Below are 16,888 nucleotides of genomic sequence, written 5' to 3' on the forward strand. Positions count from 1 at the left end.
GTGACCTGTGCATGGAGTGTGCCTTGCAACTAGAGACCTGTCCTTTGTGTCGCCAAGAAATACAGACCCGAGTCCGACAGATCGCTCACATTTCATGACAGGTGGAGAACAGCCTCTCACGGACTTGCCTCCGATCCATTCCATGCAGTGCCAGAAGAGAGAAAGGAAACTCAGCCCAAGCAGCGCGTGCACCGAAAGGCCAGCCGTGGCCAGTTTTTGTCGACAAGGACAGTAGATGGAACCTTGTTAAATCCATTGCCTCAGCACTGTGGAGTGCTTCCTTTGGTAGTAACAAAAGCCAAGGGCAAAACTTGGGTTAATGTTGGCTTGTTCCCAAGCAAGACCTACTGGAGAGTCTCTCTTGATTTACTCCATTATCTCCCTCCACTTCTTTCGCAGCTGTTCCCACTTGGCTATCACATACTATTTTGCACTGGAAACCTGTAAATTCATAATCTCCTCTAATGGAGGGCATATCTGTCTCCCCAAACCTTTATTTTTGGCAGCCGACATGCATCTACCACAAAATGCCAATACTTCTTATCAATGTAGCTTCCTGCTGGTCAGAAGACCCTCTGTATTTTTGAACAGTTCACATGACAAAGACCATTCAAAGACTTGAAATATACATGAAGAAACTGATTTGTAAAGAAGGTGTGGAGACTATAGAAGAATCCATTTTTTTTCTTTTGATAATTCAGTGATTCCAAAGAACATTGATTCATTTTTCTTTTTTTAATTGCAGAAATTGATGGTATTTTCATTCATAGTGTTTCTGATTCCTTCAATTTCAGTACCTACATTTTTGTGAACAGAAAACTAATTTTCAGAAGGAATTCTTATAACTGCAGTGCCCGACTGGAGATAGTTTAATATTTTGGGTATTTTTAAGGTACCATTTGATCATTGCTCTTTTTTTAAAAAAAGAACCTGAGTATATCTGTTCTTGCAAGTTCTGTACATTTTGAAAATTACTGAGCTATAGACGTCAAGATCTGGAAAGAACACAGAGCAAACGTGTTAATGTTGTTTTCAAAGAAATACATGTTTGAATAGCAAGTCAGCCTAGGTTGGTTAAACTATTCTCTTCTTAAAGCAGACTCTAACAAACTTAGATTTTGCTGAGCTCATTCTTATATTCTAAAGGGAGTTGAGTAAGGCAGTCATACACAGACCTGTTCCAAGTTCCTCATGGAGTTCTGAAATAACAGAACTTTTTAAAGTTATGGATGCTAGAATTGAGAAGTGCATATTGACTATTTGGGGTGGTACGCATACTGTGCTTGCATTGGAAGTGCAGAGAAGATGCTGAATCTGCCTAAAAAACTCAGCTTTAAAAAACAAATACAAGTTTCTAGCCCTTATGGCTGTAAAGATACGCAAGCATCTGTGGGTAAAGCCTGTTGAAATCTGAGATGTCAGAGGCATGGTTGAGTAAAGGCTCCTGGCCTCTCTCCAGCATTTCACAAATCAAGAAAAATTTACTCAAGACTCCTAGCCCTTCTTCCACATTCCTCAAGTCAAGAAAAATTTACACACGTTTAGAGTTCAGAATTCAGCTTTCCTCAAAACCATAATTCTTCAGTGTGCATGAAGCCTTATGATGACCCTGCCCATTTTCAATCAAAAATGTGTACCTCAAGCATAAATATATTTGTCTAGAGTTGTCTTCAATTTCCTGCTAACCTGCCAGCATCTCAAACGCCACGCTACTGATTTTGTTTTCCCAGATGGGATTTAGCTTTGCATTTTTGAAGGGCATCCAGTGTTGTAGCTGCAATGAGTTATAAAAGCTATTTATGACTTAAACCATTTGCTTGGGTGGGGTGGGGATAGAGTCATGTCCAAAGGAAGTTTTTAAAAATGCCAGCGGATTTGCCAAGTTGTTCTGCATTCCAGAACTTCCAGCACTGAGAGACGACGGACTTTCCATCAGATACCGTAAGTTAGGATCCAAACCTAATTTAAGGCATATTCTCGCTCGCCTGTGTCCATCCCATGTTGCTTAGGAAGAGCCTGGCTTGACAACTTTCCTTGCTTAACTTCGGGTCTAAGGAAGAGCTAAAACAACAGAGCACAAAGGAATAACCAGTGTTTACAGCAAGTCACTCAGTTTTCCTCCTGTGAAAAGGAACAAGATCTTAGTTTAAGCTTTAGCACACTAGAATCTGCTTCATCAGATACATGCTGTTCAGCTAATGTATTTGCATATATTTCCTCAGAGGCTGATAAGGTGTGAGGGAGAGGCAGATAAGGCATGGGGGAGGAAGCCAAGTTAGAAGCAACATTTTACGAGTGAGGTCAAAAGGCTTGGCAGCGCATGAGCCGGGTGTGCCCCGTTACTATGCAAAGCATAAACGTGGAAAATAAATATGGAAAAGGCTAAACCTGTGAATAATGCACACCACTGCCCAATGGTGTGCTTGGACCACAACTCCCTTTGGGTTATGGGAGGTGTAGCCTGACATCTATGGCGCATACCAAGTTAGGGGATAAAATATTCTTGTTCATAATGATAGTTCTCCTTGTGTGTGTGTGTGTATGTGTACTAGTGTTGCACTTGTAGACTCGGATAAAACTAGCTATTCCCCTCCCCTGCCCCCCACAGTGGGTGCCCTGGCTTTCGGTGAGGTATCAAAGGCAGCTGGTGCAGTGACTGCCTTCGGGAGATGTGCCACCTGGTTGGCCTGTCTTCAAAATATGCATGTTTCCAAGCACACAGGTGGCTCTTGCTGATGACAGAGGCCCTTTCAGAAGTATATGATGAAATGGAATCTCTGCTTAACCAAATAATTACACCAGAGTTGAAAAGTTTGCTGGAAGCATGCAGTAACCAGTTCTATTGCTGCTATGCTTCCGACGCCGCATAGGTGGAACAACTGCAGCAAAGACACTTTTTGCATCCCCAGCAGCCATCCACAAGATAGCACTGAATTTTCCTGCAATAAAATGGATTTAGCCTGAGAAGGGCCTCCTCTGCTGTGAAGCTGTTCCATCAATACACTGCTGCTTATGCATCAGGGCATATGTACTTAACCATTCAACCATGGACTTTAAATCAGTTTTAAATTAGTATGCATAATAGTGCTTCTATCATTAAAAGTACACAAACATTTGATTTAATAAGCCCTGGAGTGAGAGACACATCACTGAGATAATTTTAATGGACTCTGCCTCCCCCCCCCCCCCCGCTCTTTCTTCAGGAAAACTTGCAGGAGTATATTTGTTTTTGCCAGCTTGGGTTCTTATGATGCAAACAAATATTTGGTCTGAGCACTTCTAGTTAAAAGAACCTCCCTATCTGAGGTTAACAGCATCAAGGCAATCTTGAGGTGCTTAGATATCTATATATTAAGATTTAGAAGAAGTTCCTGGTGGAGGATAGGTTTGCCAGCCGCTATTGACCCTATTAGCTTCCATGTTAAAATACAGTGCATCTCATGAGCACTGGGTCCTGGTGAAATATAGTAGGTGAGATGTTGAGCCAGCCAGATTAAAGGTTTGTCGCATGCAGGCCGGCATCGGATCTTCTAGCAAACCACTGTTAGCATATTGGACTAGAGATGAATGTAGAAGGGCCCTCCAGGGGTGGGAGAGTGTAAATCTAGTCTCTCAACCTCCCCGTTCCTATTCCCTCTAGCTGTGTAGGACTACAACTTCCAGCGTCCTCCACGCACATGGGAAGTGTCTCAACTCAGCTGAAGTAAACCTGTACTCGAGGCTGCCGGTCTCGCCTTCCTCCATATCAGATGCGCTGGCCTCCTACAACTCCCAGAATGCCTGGCCATTGGGCGCGCTGGATGGGGCCGATGGGAGTTAAAGTCCAAACTGCATAAAGAGCCCAGCTGCGGGAAGGCTGACACAGAATGACACGCGCCACTTTCCCATGTGGACTAGCGATCCTAAACCTGACCACGCTTGGCTCCTGCTTGCATTGGTTTTAAAAACTATTTATAAAGCGAGTATTAAGCTCCCCGCACTAAAGAGAAATGCCATCGGCACGCACCCCAACCCTGTTCTTGGCGGCTGCGCAGAGGACGCCCCGCCCCTTCTCCTTGATTGGCTTTCTCCTTCCGCAAATCCCTTTGGCCAGAAAAGAAGTGCGGCTGAGCGGTTCTTGATTGGTTCTTCCCTTCCGCGCCAAGGATTGGCCCGCGTGAGCCGAGTGAGCGGAAGTGGCCGTTTCCTGGGCGACGGGAGGAGGCGGCGGGCGGAAAGTAGCGGCTCCGCTAACGAAGCCTGGCTGGGGAGCGACGTGGCGGCGCCGGCCGGACGACAGGTAGAAGCGCGGATGGGAGCGTTGCGCGTGGGGGAAGGAGCCGAGGCCAAGCCCGAGACTGCGCGCCCGGCTTCCCCGCCGCCATCGGTCGGGCGCGGCCGAGGCGGCCCTGCTGCTGGTCCTGGGTATAGGTTGGCGGGGGGGGGGGGGGGGATAGACTGCTGCCAACCCTGGAGGCTCCACCTCGTGCCCATGAACGCAGACCGGATTTTGCGTGCGTATGTGGAATACTCCTGGGCGGGCTAGCAGGGCACGCTCCCGGCCCTCTTCCCCCGGTCGAGCTACAGCAGAACAGCGGGCGGGTGCAATTCCACGAAAATAACATGGCTCGAACCTGGTGGGGTCATCCAGGAAAGATGGATGGAGTCGGGACCGTTCGCAGGAAGCGCTTTTCCACGCTGGGTTGTTGCACAAGGGCCGCCAACTTGCACGGCCGGCTCAGTGCGCTTTCCAGGAACACCGGCAGTGTGCCTGTGTCCGCCAGTTACTGGGGAACCTGGGCTGTTGCATTCCTGTGTTATGGGACCCCTGGCTGGGCGAACGCCTCACCTGATTCTGCAGCAGGGCGCTGCTTATGCTCTTAACAGGCCAAAAAAACCAGCAGAATGTGCACATCCCATAGAATCGGGGAAGGCTGGGGAAGTATGTAGGGCTTCAGAGCCTTCCTAAAAGCTGGCAGTGATGGGATCCATGATGGCAGGTCATTCCAAAGGTGTGGAGGCCCTGGGTGGGGGTAAACCCCTCTTCTGATTGTCCTCCAAGGTGGGCGAAAGAGAAAGCCCTCTGTTAAAAGTGTTAAAATGCCAGTAAGCTGTTATTGGGCAAAAGCAGCCTTTCAGGTAATTTGGTCCCAAACCATTTAAGGCATGAAGGGCATAATCCTCTATATGGACAGGAAAAAGCTTACAATGACCAGCCAGCCATATGGAATACTCTTCTGCTCAAGCGAGCATAGGTTTGCATTTTGATAGTCAAATTTTAGATTGTTGTGGAGTCTTGGGATTGAGCTAGCTCATCTCTCTAGTTGTGTACTTAAATCCTGGACTATGCATGCAGCAGAAATAAAATTGGGTGTTGAATGGACTGTGTCACTTCTGAATGCTGCTGGAGGATCAGCTTTAAAATTCTGCCCTACCTTTACCACCCCCTCATACCAAAAAAAAACCTCCCTACAACTGCAAAACCAGCACAACAGAGAGTAATCTGATCTTCCAATGCTAGCCCTTAAAGTGCATGGTTGTGCATCAGATTTTTAACACTCCCAGACATTAAAAAATTATTCTTCCACCAGTAACCTGAGCTTGCCAGGCCACCTTTCCATCCCATTCCACTCTACAATCATTACCAGTTTGTTTTTTCTCAGGGTAAACAGGAGGGAAAACTCCAAGTGTAGTAGCTCTTTCCCACATTCTCTTCTTCTGTGATCACAATCCCAAAATTTCCCTTTAGGAAAGTGTCCCTGGAAGTAGCATAACATCCCAAGTCAGTACTTCACTGAAATAGATTGAATTGGCACTGCTAGCAAAAAGTTGTGCAGAACACCAATAAGGCTTAGAATATCAAAAAATGTTCCAGATTGTCAGCATCTCTGAGAGGACTGCTAAATTCATTATTAAAAAACAGAATATAGCTCAACTATAGGTCTACCTAGAGAAGGCTGTCCTTCAAAACTCAGTGACCAGCTAAGGAGAGTATTAGTCAAAAAAGCAACCAAGAGGTCAAAGGTAATTCTGAAGGAACCAGAGTGGTTTACAGCTAGGATGGGAGAAACTGTTCATGGGCAACTGTCAGCTATACAATCTTCAAAACTGGGCTTTATGGAAGAGTGTTGAGAAGAAAACCATTGCTGTAACAAACCCATCTTAGAACCCATTTGGAACTTGTAAAACGGTGTGGAAGAGAGACAGGAAACCTGTAGGAAAAGGTGTTCTAGTCTGATGAGACCAAAATGGAACTGTTTAGCCTTGCTGGAAAACGCTGTAGGGCAGAGCCAACAGTATTTGAACACCATCTACACAGTGAAGCAGGATGGTAGTAGCATCATGCTGCAGGGATTTTTCCCCCTTACCAGTGGCTAGGAAACTTGTCAGGATTGAGAGCAAGATGGATGGAGCCTAATACAGGGCAATCCTAGAAGGACAGCCACTTTCATTCTGCAGGAGACCTGGGACCGAGATGGAGGTTCTCCTTCCACTACGACAGTAATCCTGCATGCACAGCCAAAGCAGCACTGCACAGTAGTTTAGAAGCAAGAATCTGAATGTCCTAAAATTGCCTACTTCAAGCATAGACCTCAGTCCAATAGAGAATCTGGCAGTATTTGAAAGCTGCTTTTCATCAGCAGTCTCCATCCAGCATGACAGAGCTTTGCCAGAAAGAATGTCAAACATTGAAGAATCCATAAGCACGATGCCAATACGAGATATGGCAACTGCAATTGCTGCCAAGATGCTTCCACTAAATCTCGCCCCGAGGGCGGGATACTTCATCAGCCAAGAAGTGGCAGTTCAGTTTTGTTTACTTGCACAGCAGTAAAATAAGTTGCACCATAGCAGGCTGAGGGTATTTACTCTATCCAAGTAGTAACAATGCCAGTTAAATCCATTTCAGTTCCAGGCTGTACCAACAAAAAGTGGAGAGGTCGGGGGGAGAATGCAGCTGCAGGGTGCTGCATGCAAGAGGCCCTGCATGTCTGGCAACCTAGTCGTGATCACGAGTTCTCATGAGGCCTTTGTGAATCTAGAAATTGCGTGGATCCTCCCTCTTCCAGAATCGGACTCCGGCATTCCTAAGACATATAAAAGGTGGTGCCTTCAGGAGCCTCACACGCTTCATGCTGTGTTGCAGATCACTTTTAATTTGGGCAAAACTGTTGTGCTATTCCCCTCTGCATTGTTTCAAATGGATAAAAATCTGGAAGGGCAAGGAGCCAGTGGGCACCCTGGTGTCCAGGGATGCTCCCCGGAGTCCCAGGGCGGAAGGGAAGGGTTTCCAGATCGTTCTCAGGCCAGCCATCGTGCACCTCTTGGATTCTGAAGTGAAGTGAAGTGTTTACATGTTGACTTTGCAAAGCAGGTCGCAAAGCAGTGATGGAGACGTTAGAAGAAGAAAACTTCGGTGTATCCATGTAAGCATATTTTGCTAATTTATTATTTGGCATATTTCAATCCCACTTTTTTATTGCTTCCAAGGGCCTCCAAGAGGCTTAAATATTTCTCCTGCTCTCAATCTTATCCTCACAACAACAGACCTGTGAGGTAGGTTGGGCTGAGCATCTCTGCCTGGCACAAGGACACCCAGTGAACTCCATGGCCGAGCGGAGACTAAAACCCAGATTGCCTGAGTCCCAGTCCTACCCTCTTAACCACCACACCACCCTGGCTTTCTATTTCTGCTTCAGCATTGCCACAAAAATGTTTTAAAAATCAATGTGCAGAACTTCATTTGGATTATTTGAAAAGATATATCCACTTCTGTAAGGTTTTTTTTTTTGCGGGGGAGTGGGGGAACAGTCACACCGAACACCAGTGGCCATGTAGCTAGCATGTTGAGATCGGGCTTCTAGTCCCCGCCCAGCCATGGGACTCACTGGATGACTGTGGGCCTGTTGCCCACTCTCAGCCTAACCTTCCCACAGTAACCTTTGTTAGTATGAGCGTAAAAATGGAGCAAAGGTGAACTGTGCAAGTGGCCCTGGGCTCCTCCCAGGAGGGAAAAAGGCCAGGCAGAACTCAGTGCCCCAGGACTCTCAAAAACGACCAGCTTCATGTATGGAATTACAGCCCCCTTTGCTGGGCACCTTCGCCACAACCCCAGCTGTTGTGAACTTATTGCCAGTCAATTTCATTGATAACCTTGTCAGTTTCACGAGTAACTGCAAATCCAAGTATTAAGGACTGCAGTATGCAATTCAACTTTTATTTGCAGCAAGGAAGATGATCTTGATCTTGAAAGAATACTTTCAAAGAAATGTATAAAAGGCTTCTAAAAGTGACAGGTGGTTGCCATCCTCTTTGTGTATAGCTAGATGGCAGTAGGTGACAATAATTTCTCAAGTTGTCCTGTCTTACATCTGTAAGGACGAGGTTAAGTTCTTATTTTTCATCACAACAACGAGGCACATTGACAAGGGGGCAGAAGCTGAAGGATCAGGAGTTGTTCAGAATCCCACATAGTGCTTTTATAGCTTAAGATACATTTTGAACCCACATCCAACTCTGAAACTGGACATAGAAACAGAGTGAGTCAGAAGGGGTCTCTCAGGCCATCTAGTCTGATCCCCGTCTCCAGCCCACTCTGCTCATGACATGCCTGCTTGATGCAGATGAAGGCTAATAACTGCTCTGGTAGGAGAAAGGTACAGCAAAATACGTTTGCCTTTTAGAAATGTTTGTGTTGGAACATAAAATAGCTATGTATTGTATGCATTGGTAAGTGGGGAGAAGAGATCTGTACAGAGAGCACTGTAGTGGCAAGGAGTTGGCCATGAACTAGGAAGTCTGATAGAGAACCTCACATGTTCAGGGACCACTGTGCACTGTATTGGGTATCATAGAGTCAAAGAATAGTGGAGTCAGAATGAGCCAACAAGGCTAGTGGGTCCAACCCATTGCTCAGTGGCAGGATTCCAAGTTAAAGCAGCAGTTAAACTTCTTCCCTTGGTCTGAACGTTCTCGCTGTGATCCTGGGATGATAATGCTGAACCTCCTAAGGGGGTCTGTTGGAAGAACTGCTAGGATAAGTCTCATGGTGTTCACAAGCCCAGCAGCTGTGCTATGGTATAAACTTAATGGGCTATGCATCATTTTATCAGCTGCATGAAATGTTTTCTGATTATAGTATGGTTAAGGTGGACGTTGGAAACACAGATCTGCTTAGATGGATATTTGGTGACTGATGCAGTGCCTTTGTGCATCTGCAGTGAATTCTAGTGTATAAAAACTTACTACTCTCCAGAATGCCACAGAAATGCTTGGATAGGTTTGCTGCAATAGAGTAACATGGTCCTCTGGAAATATGTGAAGTGCTTTGAATGCTCCGATATGCTATAGAAGTGCACCATAGATTTTAGGGTGAGGCAGATCGTGGCATCTTCCATAATAACCGGGATTTAATTTCTCTTATTTTAGTTCTTCCCCTTCAGATGCCGAATTTGATGCTGTGGTTGGATACTTGGAAGACATCATAATGGGTAAGTTCTGCTCTGAGAAATGCTGCCAAAAGGCTGGTGACAGGTCAGCACTCCTCTTGCTTGCCGATAGCTGGGGAAAGTCGTATACATTCAAACATTTTAAATAATTGTTTTGATTCCATTGTGTTTCTTGCTTAGATTCTTTCCATGTGGCTTGAATACACGCACACAATTATATATTTTGCATAGTTCCTTGAGGACTACTTTATTGCCAAAAGAAAGAATGGGAAGCTAATAAATAAACACTCTGTGAAGAAGGTGATGCACATTGAGACACGAGAAAGCATGAAATTATAGGTTTTTTTCTGGTGGAAGCTGGAAAATATTCACGGAAGCAGGATTCTTAAAACACATCTCCTCCTGTCTGGCTTTGGCTGCTGTACCAGCAGAACTGGTACTCTGAATAAGAGCATTCCTGCTATGTGCTGGGCATATACTTCAGCACTGCTAAACATCTTCTAATCGAAAGGCAGGTCTCAGTAAATCAGCGGTGATTTCCAGTGGATTTCTGAGGTCATGGTGTGCCAGTGCTCAAGAGCCATACTGTGAGTACAGTGGCTAAACAATGCCCAATTAATTGATTAATGCTAAGTAAAGCTTTGAGCTTGCATGCACATTGAATTCTCCAGGGAGTTGATGTTGCTCCTCCAGGACCGTGGCCCAAATGAAACCCACCATGAGGCTGTTACCAGGCGCAGCCTTATTTGTGTCTCTGACAAGAATTCCTCACCCTGTAGGAGGCCCTGATTAGCAAGAGAAAAAGGCAAAGTGCTGCCTAGCCTGCGCCCTGGCTCACTGCATCTGCGCTCCTGGCACCGCCGACGTGGGGCACAACGTATTTCAGGTTGAGGACGGCACACCAATGAATGTGGCACTGTCTGGCAACGAAATGGCCACAGTGATCGCAACTGTCTTGTGTTTGCAGATGATGGCTTCCAACTAATACAAAGAAACTTCATGGATAAGTACTACCAAGAGTTTGATGATACAGAGGAAAACAAGCTGATCTACACCCCGATTTTTAATGAATATGTAAGTGCACATGCTTGGTTTTGATCATCTCTGTGTCACACTCTGGCGAGTTTTGCCAGGTCTGCCACTGAAAATGGGGAGCTGGAGTCTGAATTTCAGCAGCACGTGCAACCTAATAACCTAATAACCTAACCCTATTTCATAATAGGGACATTTTCAGTTTTCATTGTGAAATTTTCTGCCCTAGAACTAGGATGGGCAGCTTCTGGCCCTGTAGATATTTTGGCCTGCGACTTTCAGCCAGCATAGCCGATGGTCAGGGTGATCAGAATTGTATGCCAGAATGCCTGCAGGGACATGGGTGCCTGCCATTCCCTAAAAAGTGATAGTTTAGCATATTTATTTTACTTGTATTTCATAAACAACAAGGCTGAATAACACATCCCATGTTACTTAAATTTTTGTCTCAATGCAGCATTCATATTTTACCTGAAATAATGTGGGGAAAAATTAAAATACATTTTATGCAATTTAAAACGTATGTATTGCACTGGAATACTGAATCACCTGAAAAATATTAATCGCCACTTTGAAAGGAGCAAGATTGTTTAATAGTGTATTTGCAGTTGGCCACCCATTCATTGTCACTCATATAGTTCTGAAATGGAAAAAAAGGTCTGTGGAAAAGTGAAGCTCTGGAAAGTGCCTGCCGCACATGGCAAATGTTCTAGTTCCCACCGTGCTCTTCGAGGGAAGGTGCTGGAGGTCATCCTGTGAAGCATCACAGCTGCTTGTTAGATGGGTCTCTTCGAGCCATGCTGGCACTGTACCTGTATTGCTCCTGGGAGAAAGGGGGCAACATTGAAGCTGGTCAACCTTTGTGTCCTCAGTAGCAGTTTAGCTGGTGAACCTTTTATTATTGCTGTAGGTCTAACAGCTATTAAGGGAGCTGGTTCAGAAGAGGGAAGCTCTGATGCCTGCTAGAACACATGTGGTTTTTGAAAGGCATTTGTGAGAAGTGCTTAGTTAGTGTGGTGTGTTTACTGCCAACTTCAGTTGTTCTCCTTGTAAAAGTTATTGGAAAAGACAAACTTTTTTATATCCCCCTGATGAAAAATGCACAAGGTTCTTGCAGCAGGGAGGCAGTGAACAGAAACAAACATGACTGCTCTGAGGCAGAAACTCATGTTTTGCTTGTCTGAAGCTGGTGGATTCAGCAAATGCCAATAATCCCCCTTAAAATGTGGCCCAGCAGTTGGAAGTCCAGTCAGCGTCACCGATCTGTATGGAGCATGTTTTTGTCAGCTTCCGCTGGAAGTAATGGCACCGTGTTCCCCATTTTAGATTTGCCTAGTTGAGAAGTACATTGAAGAAAAGCTCTTGGACAGGATGCCGCGCTTCAGCATGTCCACATTCATCTCGTCATTACAGTAAGTGAGACAGCTCGTTTGCGTTTTCCGTTGACATGAGAACCTGTGTCTAATTTACAGTCATTTGCTGGGGAGCAGGAAGAGAGGTTTGTAGCGTATGCCTGAGAGCATCTTCTCCCGCAGAACCTTCCTACTGCTGTCGAGGCCTTGCGCCAGGAGCTGCCCTACACTGAGACGAGCTCGTGTGTACTCTGCAGCAAAAGCACAGCTGAAGAGTGGCCCGCAGAGATGGAGCCTCTTACTCGCTGCAGCTCACGAGTCGAGGCACTGGAATTGCACAGCCAGCCTGCAGAGCCCTTAATCTTGCCTTGGGGCTCAAGAATCTGAAGGAATCCCTCTCCCTTCCCAGCCTGCCTCTTCTTTGGTATCTGTGGGAACACTGTGCCGCAGAGAATACATGCCCGCCCCTCTCCAGCAGGATTTTTTCCTAGTTTAAAATTTGTAGCCTATCTTACCTCCATGCTTGTCAAAACCGTTTTACATTAATGATGAATCCTTTCCTTACAGGCAGCACAAGGATGAAATTGCTGGGGATATTTTTGACATGCTGCTCACATTCACTGACTTCCTGGCATTTAAAGAAATGTTCCTGGACTACCGAGCTGTAAGTAGCCCAGACGGTTCCCCAGACACTCGGAGCACGTCGTCTGGAGCAACTGGCAGGGCCTTTCAGAGGTCTTGGGTGGAGGTCCCCTTCCCAGCCCTCTTGTCCGAGACCCTGCGGGCACCTTGGGCACCACTTCTGGAGAGACTCCAGGAAACTTCAGTAACGTAGGAGATGCTGGAGGGCCTCCCCAGTTCCTCTCTATCCCCAAGCCACGCTTTCCTTGCTCTTGCATTACCTTTCCTATGCGGAAACAACTCCATGTATGCAATAGCCCTGCTCTGTACCCTGGCAAGGGTTTTCCTCCCCGCTCCCCCCTGCAGATCTTCTCAAGTATGTGTGTCTGTGGGTCTTTTCCCTGCTTTTCATAGGTGGAAAAACTGAGGCCAAACATGAGCTGCCCAAAGTCACCTAATGGAAGTTTGCATCTGACCTTATCTTTGTTCCCTGAAAAAGCTAGTTAGGTATACATCTTAAGATCCACAGCAGTAGTGCCTTGGTTTCTCTCCAGAATTATTCAGATAAGAAGGGAAGGGGGTTGTCTATAACCACATGTATTTTGTGACTTTGGCGCACAGAGATGTACTGAATCTTTCCAAAAGTATCATTAGTGAGGGTCTGAAAACACTGGATTTGGAAAGGCCACAGGCCTGGGGGAAGTGTCTGCAAAGACACAGCTCCAGAAGGCAAATAGGCTGAAGCCGGAAAGGGTAAGGGCCCAGCCCTGCTGTGTTCCACCTGCCTACTCTTCCCCTCCTTGAGAGTAATTGCCTTCCGGTGCAAACCTGTGCAGGTCAGACACTGCCTGTGGCATGCTGGGAGTTGTAGGCCTTCTTTCTTTGGTCAAAACATGCACAGGGTTAAGCTTGTGATAATGGTGTATTTGTATTGCAGGCGGCCTGATGCTGTATTGAGTGATACAGAGGGTATTGGTCTTGTGGGTTACCTGGTTGGCAGTTAAGGCTTGGAAATGTGGAAATCATAGGAGAAGGACCCATAACAGTGCCAGAGATCAGAGTCATGCCCTGATCACTAGAATTCCTGCCCAGTTCTTGTTGGTTTCGTCCACCATAATTGATAGCTGCGCAAAGAAGTCTTTGCTCATTTCGCACAAATGTTAAAGACTGTCCATTTCTGCTGTCAGCTCTAGAAATCTTCCTAGTGTTTGTTTGAACGTGCTTCTTTGTCTGAATGCCCGCTCTTGAGAAATGCCAGTGAACTGAAGTTAGTTTTTGTCCCCATCTAGGAAAAAGAAGGCAGAGCCCTGGACTTAAGTGGTGGATTAGTGGTGACACCCTTAAGTAAGTCTTCCGTGTCACCTTCCCAAAACAACCTGTGCCGCTAGGCCTTCCCTCCAAAGAGCTGTCTCTACTTGGGATGCACTGAAAACGGGAGGCAGCAGCAAAGACAGACATGATGTCCGGGATTACAAACATAGTGACGTTTTGGCAGGCCCGTCTTCTTCGCAGCTGTTCATATGAATTATTGTTTCCCTTGATCAAGCCCAGCTCCATCTCCGTGACAGTAACAGCCTCTTAGAACCCACATTGTGCCAGCAACATGGGATTTTATGTCACAGAGCCAGTGAGTGCAAGGATCTGAGGGCTGTTTGTGTTCCCTTGCTTGAAGGAGCGACTTCTTTGTGAAATGGCAGGTGGGTGTTGAATTTTCCATGGATGGGATGGCTGCAACAGGAGTCCCTGTGAAATTCCTGACTGAATTTTTGGGGTGAATCTGAATGCCACATTTTGACTCTTAGCAGGCAATGAGTGCAGGGGAAAGAGAGAGAGCTTGAGAGATGCACAGCTTGAAAAATGTTACCTCTTGTGTGGTAATTCCCTGCCCTCCCCACAACAGTCTTACCTGTCTTGTTCTCCTGCCTTGAACTCAAGAGCCTTCAGCTGTAAAAGTAACCAGGCTGCTTTGAAAATCCATTTTCCCCTTTTTTCTTGGAAAGAAACGCAGCATGTTTTATTACTACCAAGAGAATCTTACTTTAACATGGACAGTATTTCACCTGCACTCTCCGTAGCGCATATAAACGCAAACCTAAAGCTTTTTGTGGCTTCCAAGGCACGTTTGGTTGTGGCCATTCCCCTGCACTGTTTAACAGCAAAGTGCTGCTCCCCAGGTACTGTAATGGCAGCCGAGGTGGCCCCGTTACGTGAAATCGTAAGGTGGAATCCGGACCCAGAGCTGCCCCAGGAAAGCCATGGCACTGGAAGCAGGGCGGGCCTGCCATGACCCGCGAGTGCCGGGGTTTCACTGGTTGCTCCGGAGAACTTGGCTTGTGTGGGTGTGCCTTGAGGTTTGCGCGGTCAGTGGACATTCGGAGCGCCTTGCCAAGGGTGCAGTGGCTTCTGACAGACAGGCCCCTGCAGAGGTCCTCCCCTTGCCTCCTGGCGTGTTGTGTGTGTCCGACCAGCTCCACATGCACACACCTCCCTGTTCTTGCCCCGAGACCGGCCCTGCGGGGGCTGCTGCCCTCTTGAGTTCCTCCACTCAGCAAAGTCAGCCGGGATGAGTAGGATGTCCAAGCCTGAGGATCCCCTTTCGTGCACAGCCTGCCTTTACTCTAGCCTGGGGACACAAGGACGAAGGATAATACTTAGGGATGTATAAGTGTGTCACTCACATGCACACACACCCTTTGCCCCGGGCTCAGATTTTTTCCATGCTAGAAGAAAACCTGCCATGATTGAGATCCGTCAATGTACTAGCCGAGCCTTGGACACTTCAGTCTTTTCCCTTACATGGCAATGTTTCTTGGCATTCGGGTAGCTAAAAATTCTCATCCATGGGCAGGAGAAGGTGGTGCTTCCTTGTGGCAGTAAAGTTCATCCTCCATGCTGGTGAACCTGTTATGGGGACGGTTTTCGGCAGAGTGCGTGCCCCCCCCCCAGCTGCTGTGGGTAAAGAGCCCTCCTGGCCCAAGTCACAGGCCATGGGCGGGGGGGGGGGGGTCGCCAATCCAGACCAATGTGTGCTTGGTTGGAATAAATTCTGGAGAGGAGGCAGTGAAAGGGTGCTTGAAATTAGGGGTTCCCTGGGCACAGTTGTTGTGCTGTTCCATTTTTGGGATTGCAAATATTCTGATGTTTTCGGGCCATTCACCATTCTCAAATTTGGGTGGCAGTATTGTCACCTGAAACCTAACTATGTTGCAAGGAATATTTATTATAACTTCTCCGTGGACAGTGCTCTTTCTTGCACGTTTTCATGTATATAATTATGTACCTTCTCACTTTGAAGAACCAGACTGACAGCATTTAGAAAGGAGCAAATCGTGCATTTTCTAACTGTGCTAGTGAAACACACTGAACATGTTAGCAGTATGTTTCTTAGTGCTGTTTGCTTTCTGAAGTCCAGTCCTGGCTCTGCAATTTATCCACAAAAGATTGGAATGCAGAATGAGCTCCTTTTGGTAGCAGGTTTCCTGTTTGCTTTGCCTTCTTCCACTTGCCTTGAAGCCCATTTTAATTTTAAAAGGAGAGGAATAAGGAAAGCAACAGTCATTTCCTAAGAATAACCCAGTTGGCTGGAAGCACTTTCTCCAGGCTGGTGGCTTCCAGATGTGATGAACCACAATTCCTGCTATCCCTCGGGCTGGTTAATGGGAGTTGTAGTCCCAACATATCAGGAAGGGCACCAGGTTGCGGGAGGGCTGGCTGAGCCACTGTGCACTGGTTTGGATATAGGCCCTATGGATTTTGAGAAGTCATTGGGTAGTCTAAAACAAAAATCTTTTGCTTTGCAAAGGAAGCAGCAGCTGTGCAGGCATGAAGGCAACTCCAGCTGCCCGAAGCCTCGGCATGAAGGCTGCTGTTACTTGTAGCAGTGCGTGAAGGTGTTGTGCTTTGTGCTGTAAAGCCCTTTACAGGCACGAAAAGTAATTGTATCATTTGGTGTGGGATTAAACAGCCATTGAAAAACATCCTCTTCTTGGTGTGTAACTCTGGGACCTTAGGGATTGTCGAGCCAAAATTTGCAGTGATGTTTCCTCATTTGCACAGGGCCATGCGCCCTTGGCGCATGCATTTTTATTTATCTGCCTTGCATGGTACGTGCATTTGTTGTTTATCTGCTACTCTGCGGTGATTGCTTCTCTCTTTAGCAGTGCCAGTGAACGGGTGCATGCACTAGTCGGAGCAGTGTTTACAGTGGGGTGGGTTGGGTTGGAAGTACGCACCCCTAATATGGGCGCCCAGTGTGTTGCAGGAAGAGGAGAAGCCACGCACCTGCTCCTTGCGGCTGTCCCCTGCCACTGGGCACTCTGCTGCCTGCTAATGGCTCCCACCTTTTCCCTTGCAGTGTGAGGAGCTGCAGAAGGTGAGAAGGGTGGCGTGCAGCCCCCCCACTCGAGCTTCCCCAGCCTGGCACACTCCGGATGAGTCGAGCAGCAGCCCCTGCAG

The 16,888-nt window shown here is 46.8% G+C and overlaps 2 protein-coding genes across 10 annotated transcripts in view; both read left to right on the forward strand.

Moving 5' to 3' along the window:
* The window catches only part of RSPRY1 (ring finger and SPRY domain containing 1), a 35,578-nt gene extending 33,915 nt beyond the window's left edge, over positions 1 to 1,663 (forward strand). For all 6 annotated transcript variants that reach the window (XM_044434038.1, XM_044434036.1, XM_044434034.1 and 3 more), the window contains one exon: positions 2 to 1,663. In XM_044434038.1, coding sequence (XP_044289973.1) covers positions 2 to 98 — 97 coding nt within the window. In that variant the 3' untranslated portion in view covers positions 99 to 1,663. The remainder of the gene's footprint in view (position 1) is intronic.
* A 2,247-nt stretch (positions 1,664 to 3,910) lies between these two features.
* Positions 3,911 to 16,410, forward strand: LOC123025502 (ADP ribosylation factor like GTPase 2 binding protein). 4 transcript variants are annotated; one of them, XM_044434304.1, is made up of 7 exons: positions 3,918 to 4,279; positions 7,352 to 7,406; positions 9,409 to 9,470; positions 10,396 to 10,502; positions 11,787 to 11,872; positions 12,380 to 12,476; positions 13,723 to 16,410. In XM_044434304.1, the coding sequence occupies exons 2-7, from the start codon at positions 7,369 to 7,371 to the stop codon at positions 13,819 to 13,821; spliced, it is 489 nt and encodes a 162-aa protein (XP_044290239.1). In that variant the 5' UTR covers positions 3,918 to 4,279; positions 7,352 to 7,368; the 3' UTR covers positions 13,822 to 16,410. The 4 variants fall into 4 exon arrangements, with proteins under 4 accessions (XP_044290240.1, XP_044290239.1, XP_044290238.1 ...); XM_044434303.1 differs by having other exon boundaries at positions 7,355 to 7,406; XM_044434305.1 differs by lacking the exons at positions 12,380 to 12,476; positions 13,723 to 16,410 and adding an exon at positions 11,996 to 12,340 and having other exon boundaries at positions 3,911 to 4,279; positions 7,355 to 7,406.
* The last annotated feature ends 478 nt before the right edge of the window (positions 16,411 to 16,888 follow it).

This window comes from Varanus komodoensis, unplaced genomic scaffold (genome assembly GCF_004798865.1).
Source record: "Varanus komodoensis strain SLA01 unplaced genomic scaffold, ASM479886v1 scaffold27, whole genome shotgun sequence".
Taxonomy (NCBI): Eukaryota; Metazoa; Chordata; class Lepidosauria; order Squamata; family Varanidae; genus Varanus; species Varanus komodoensis.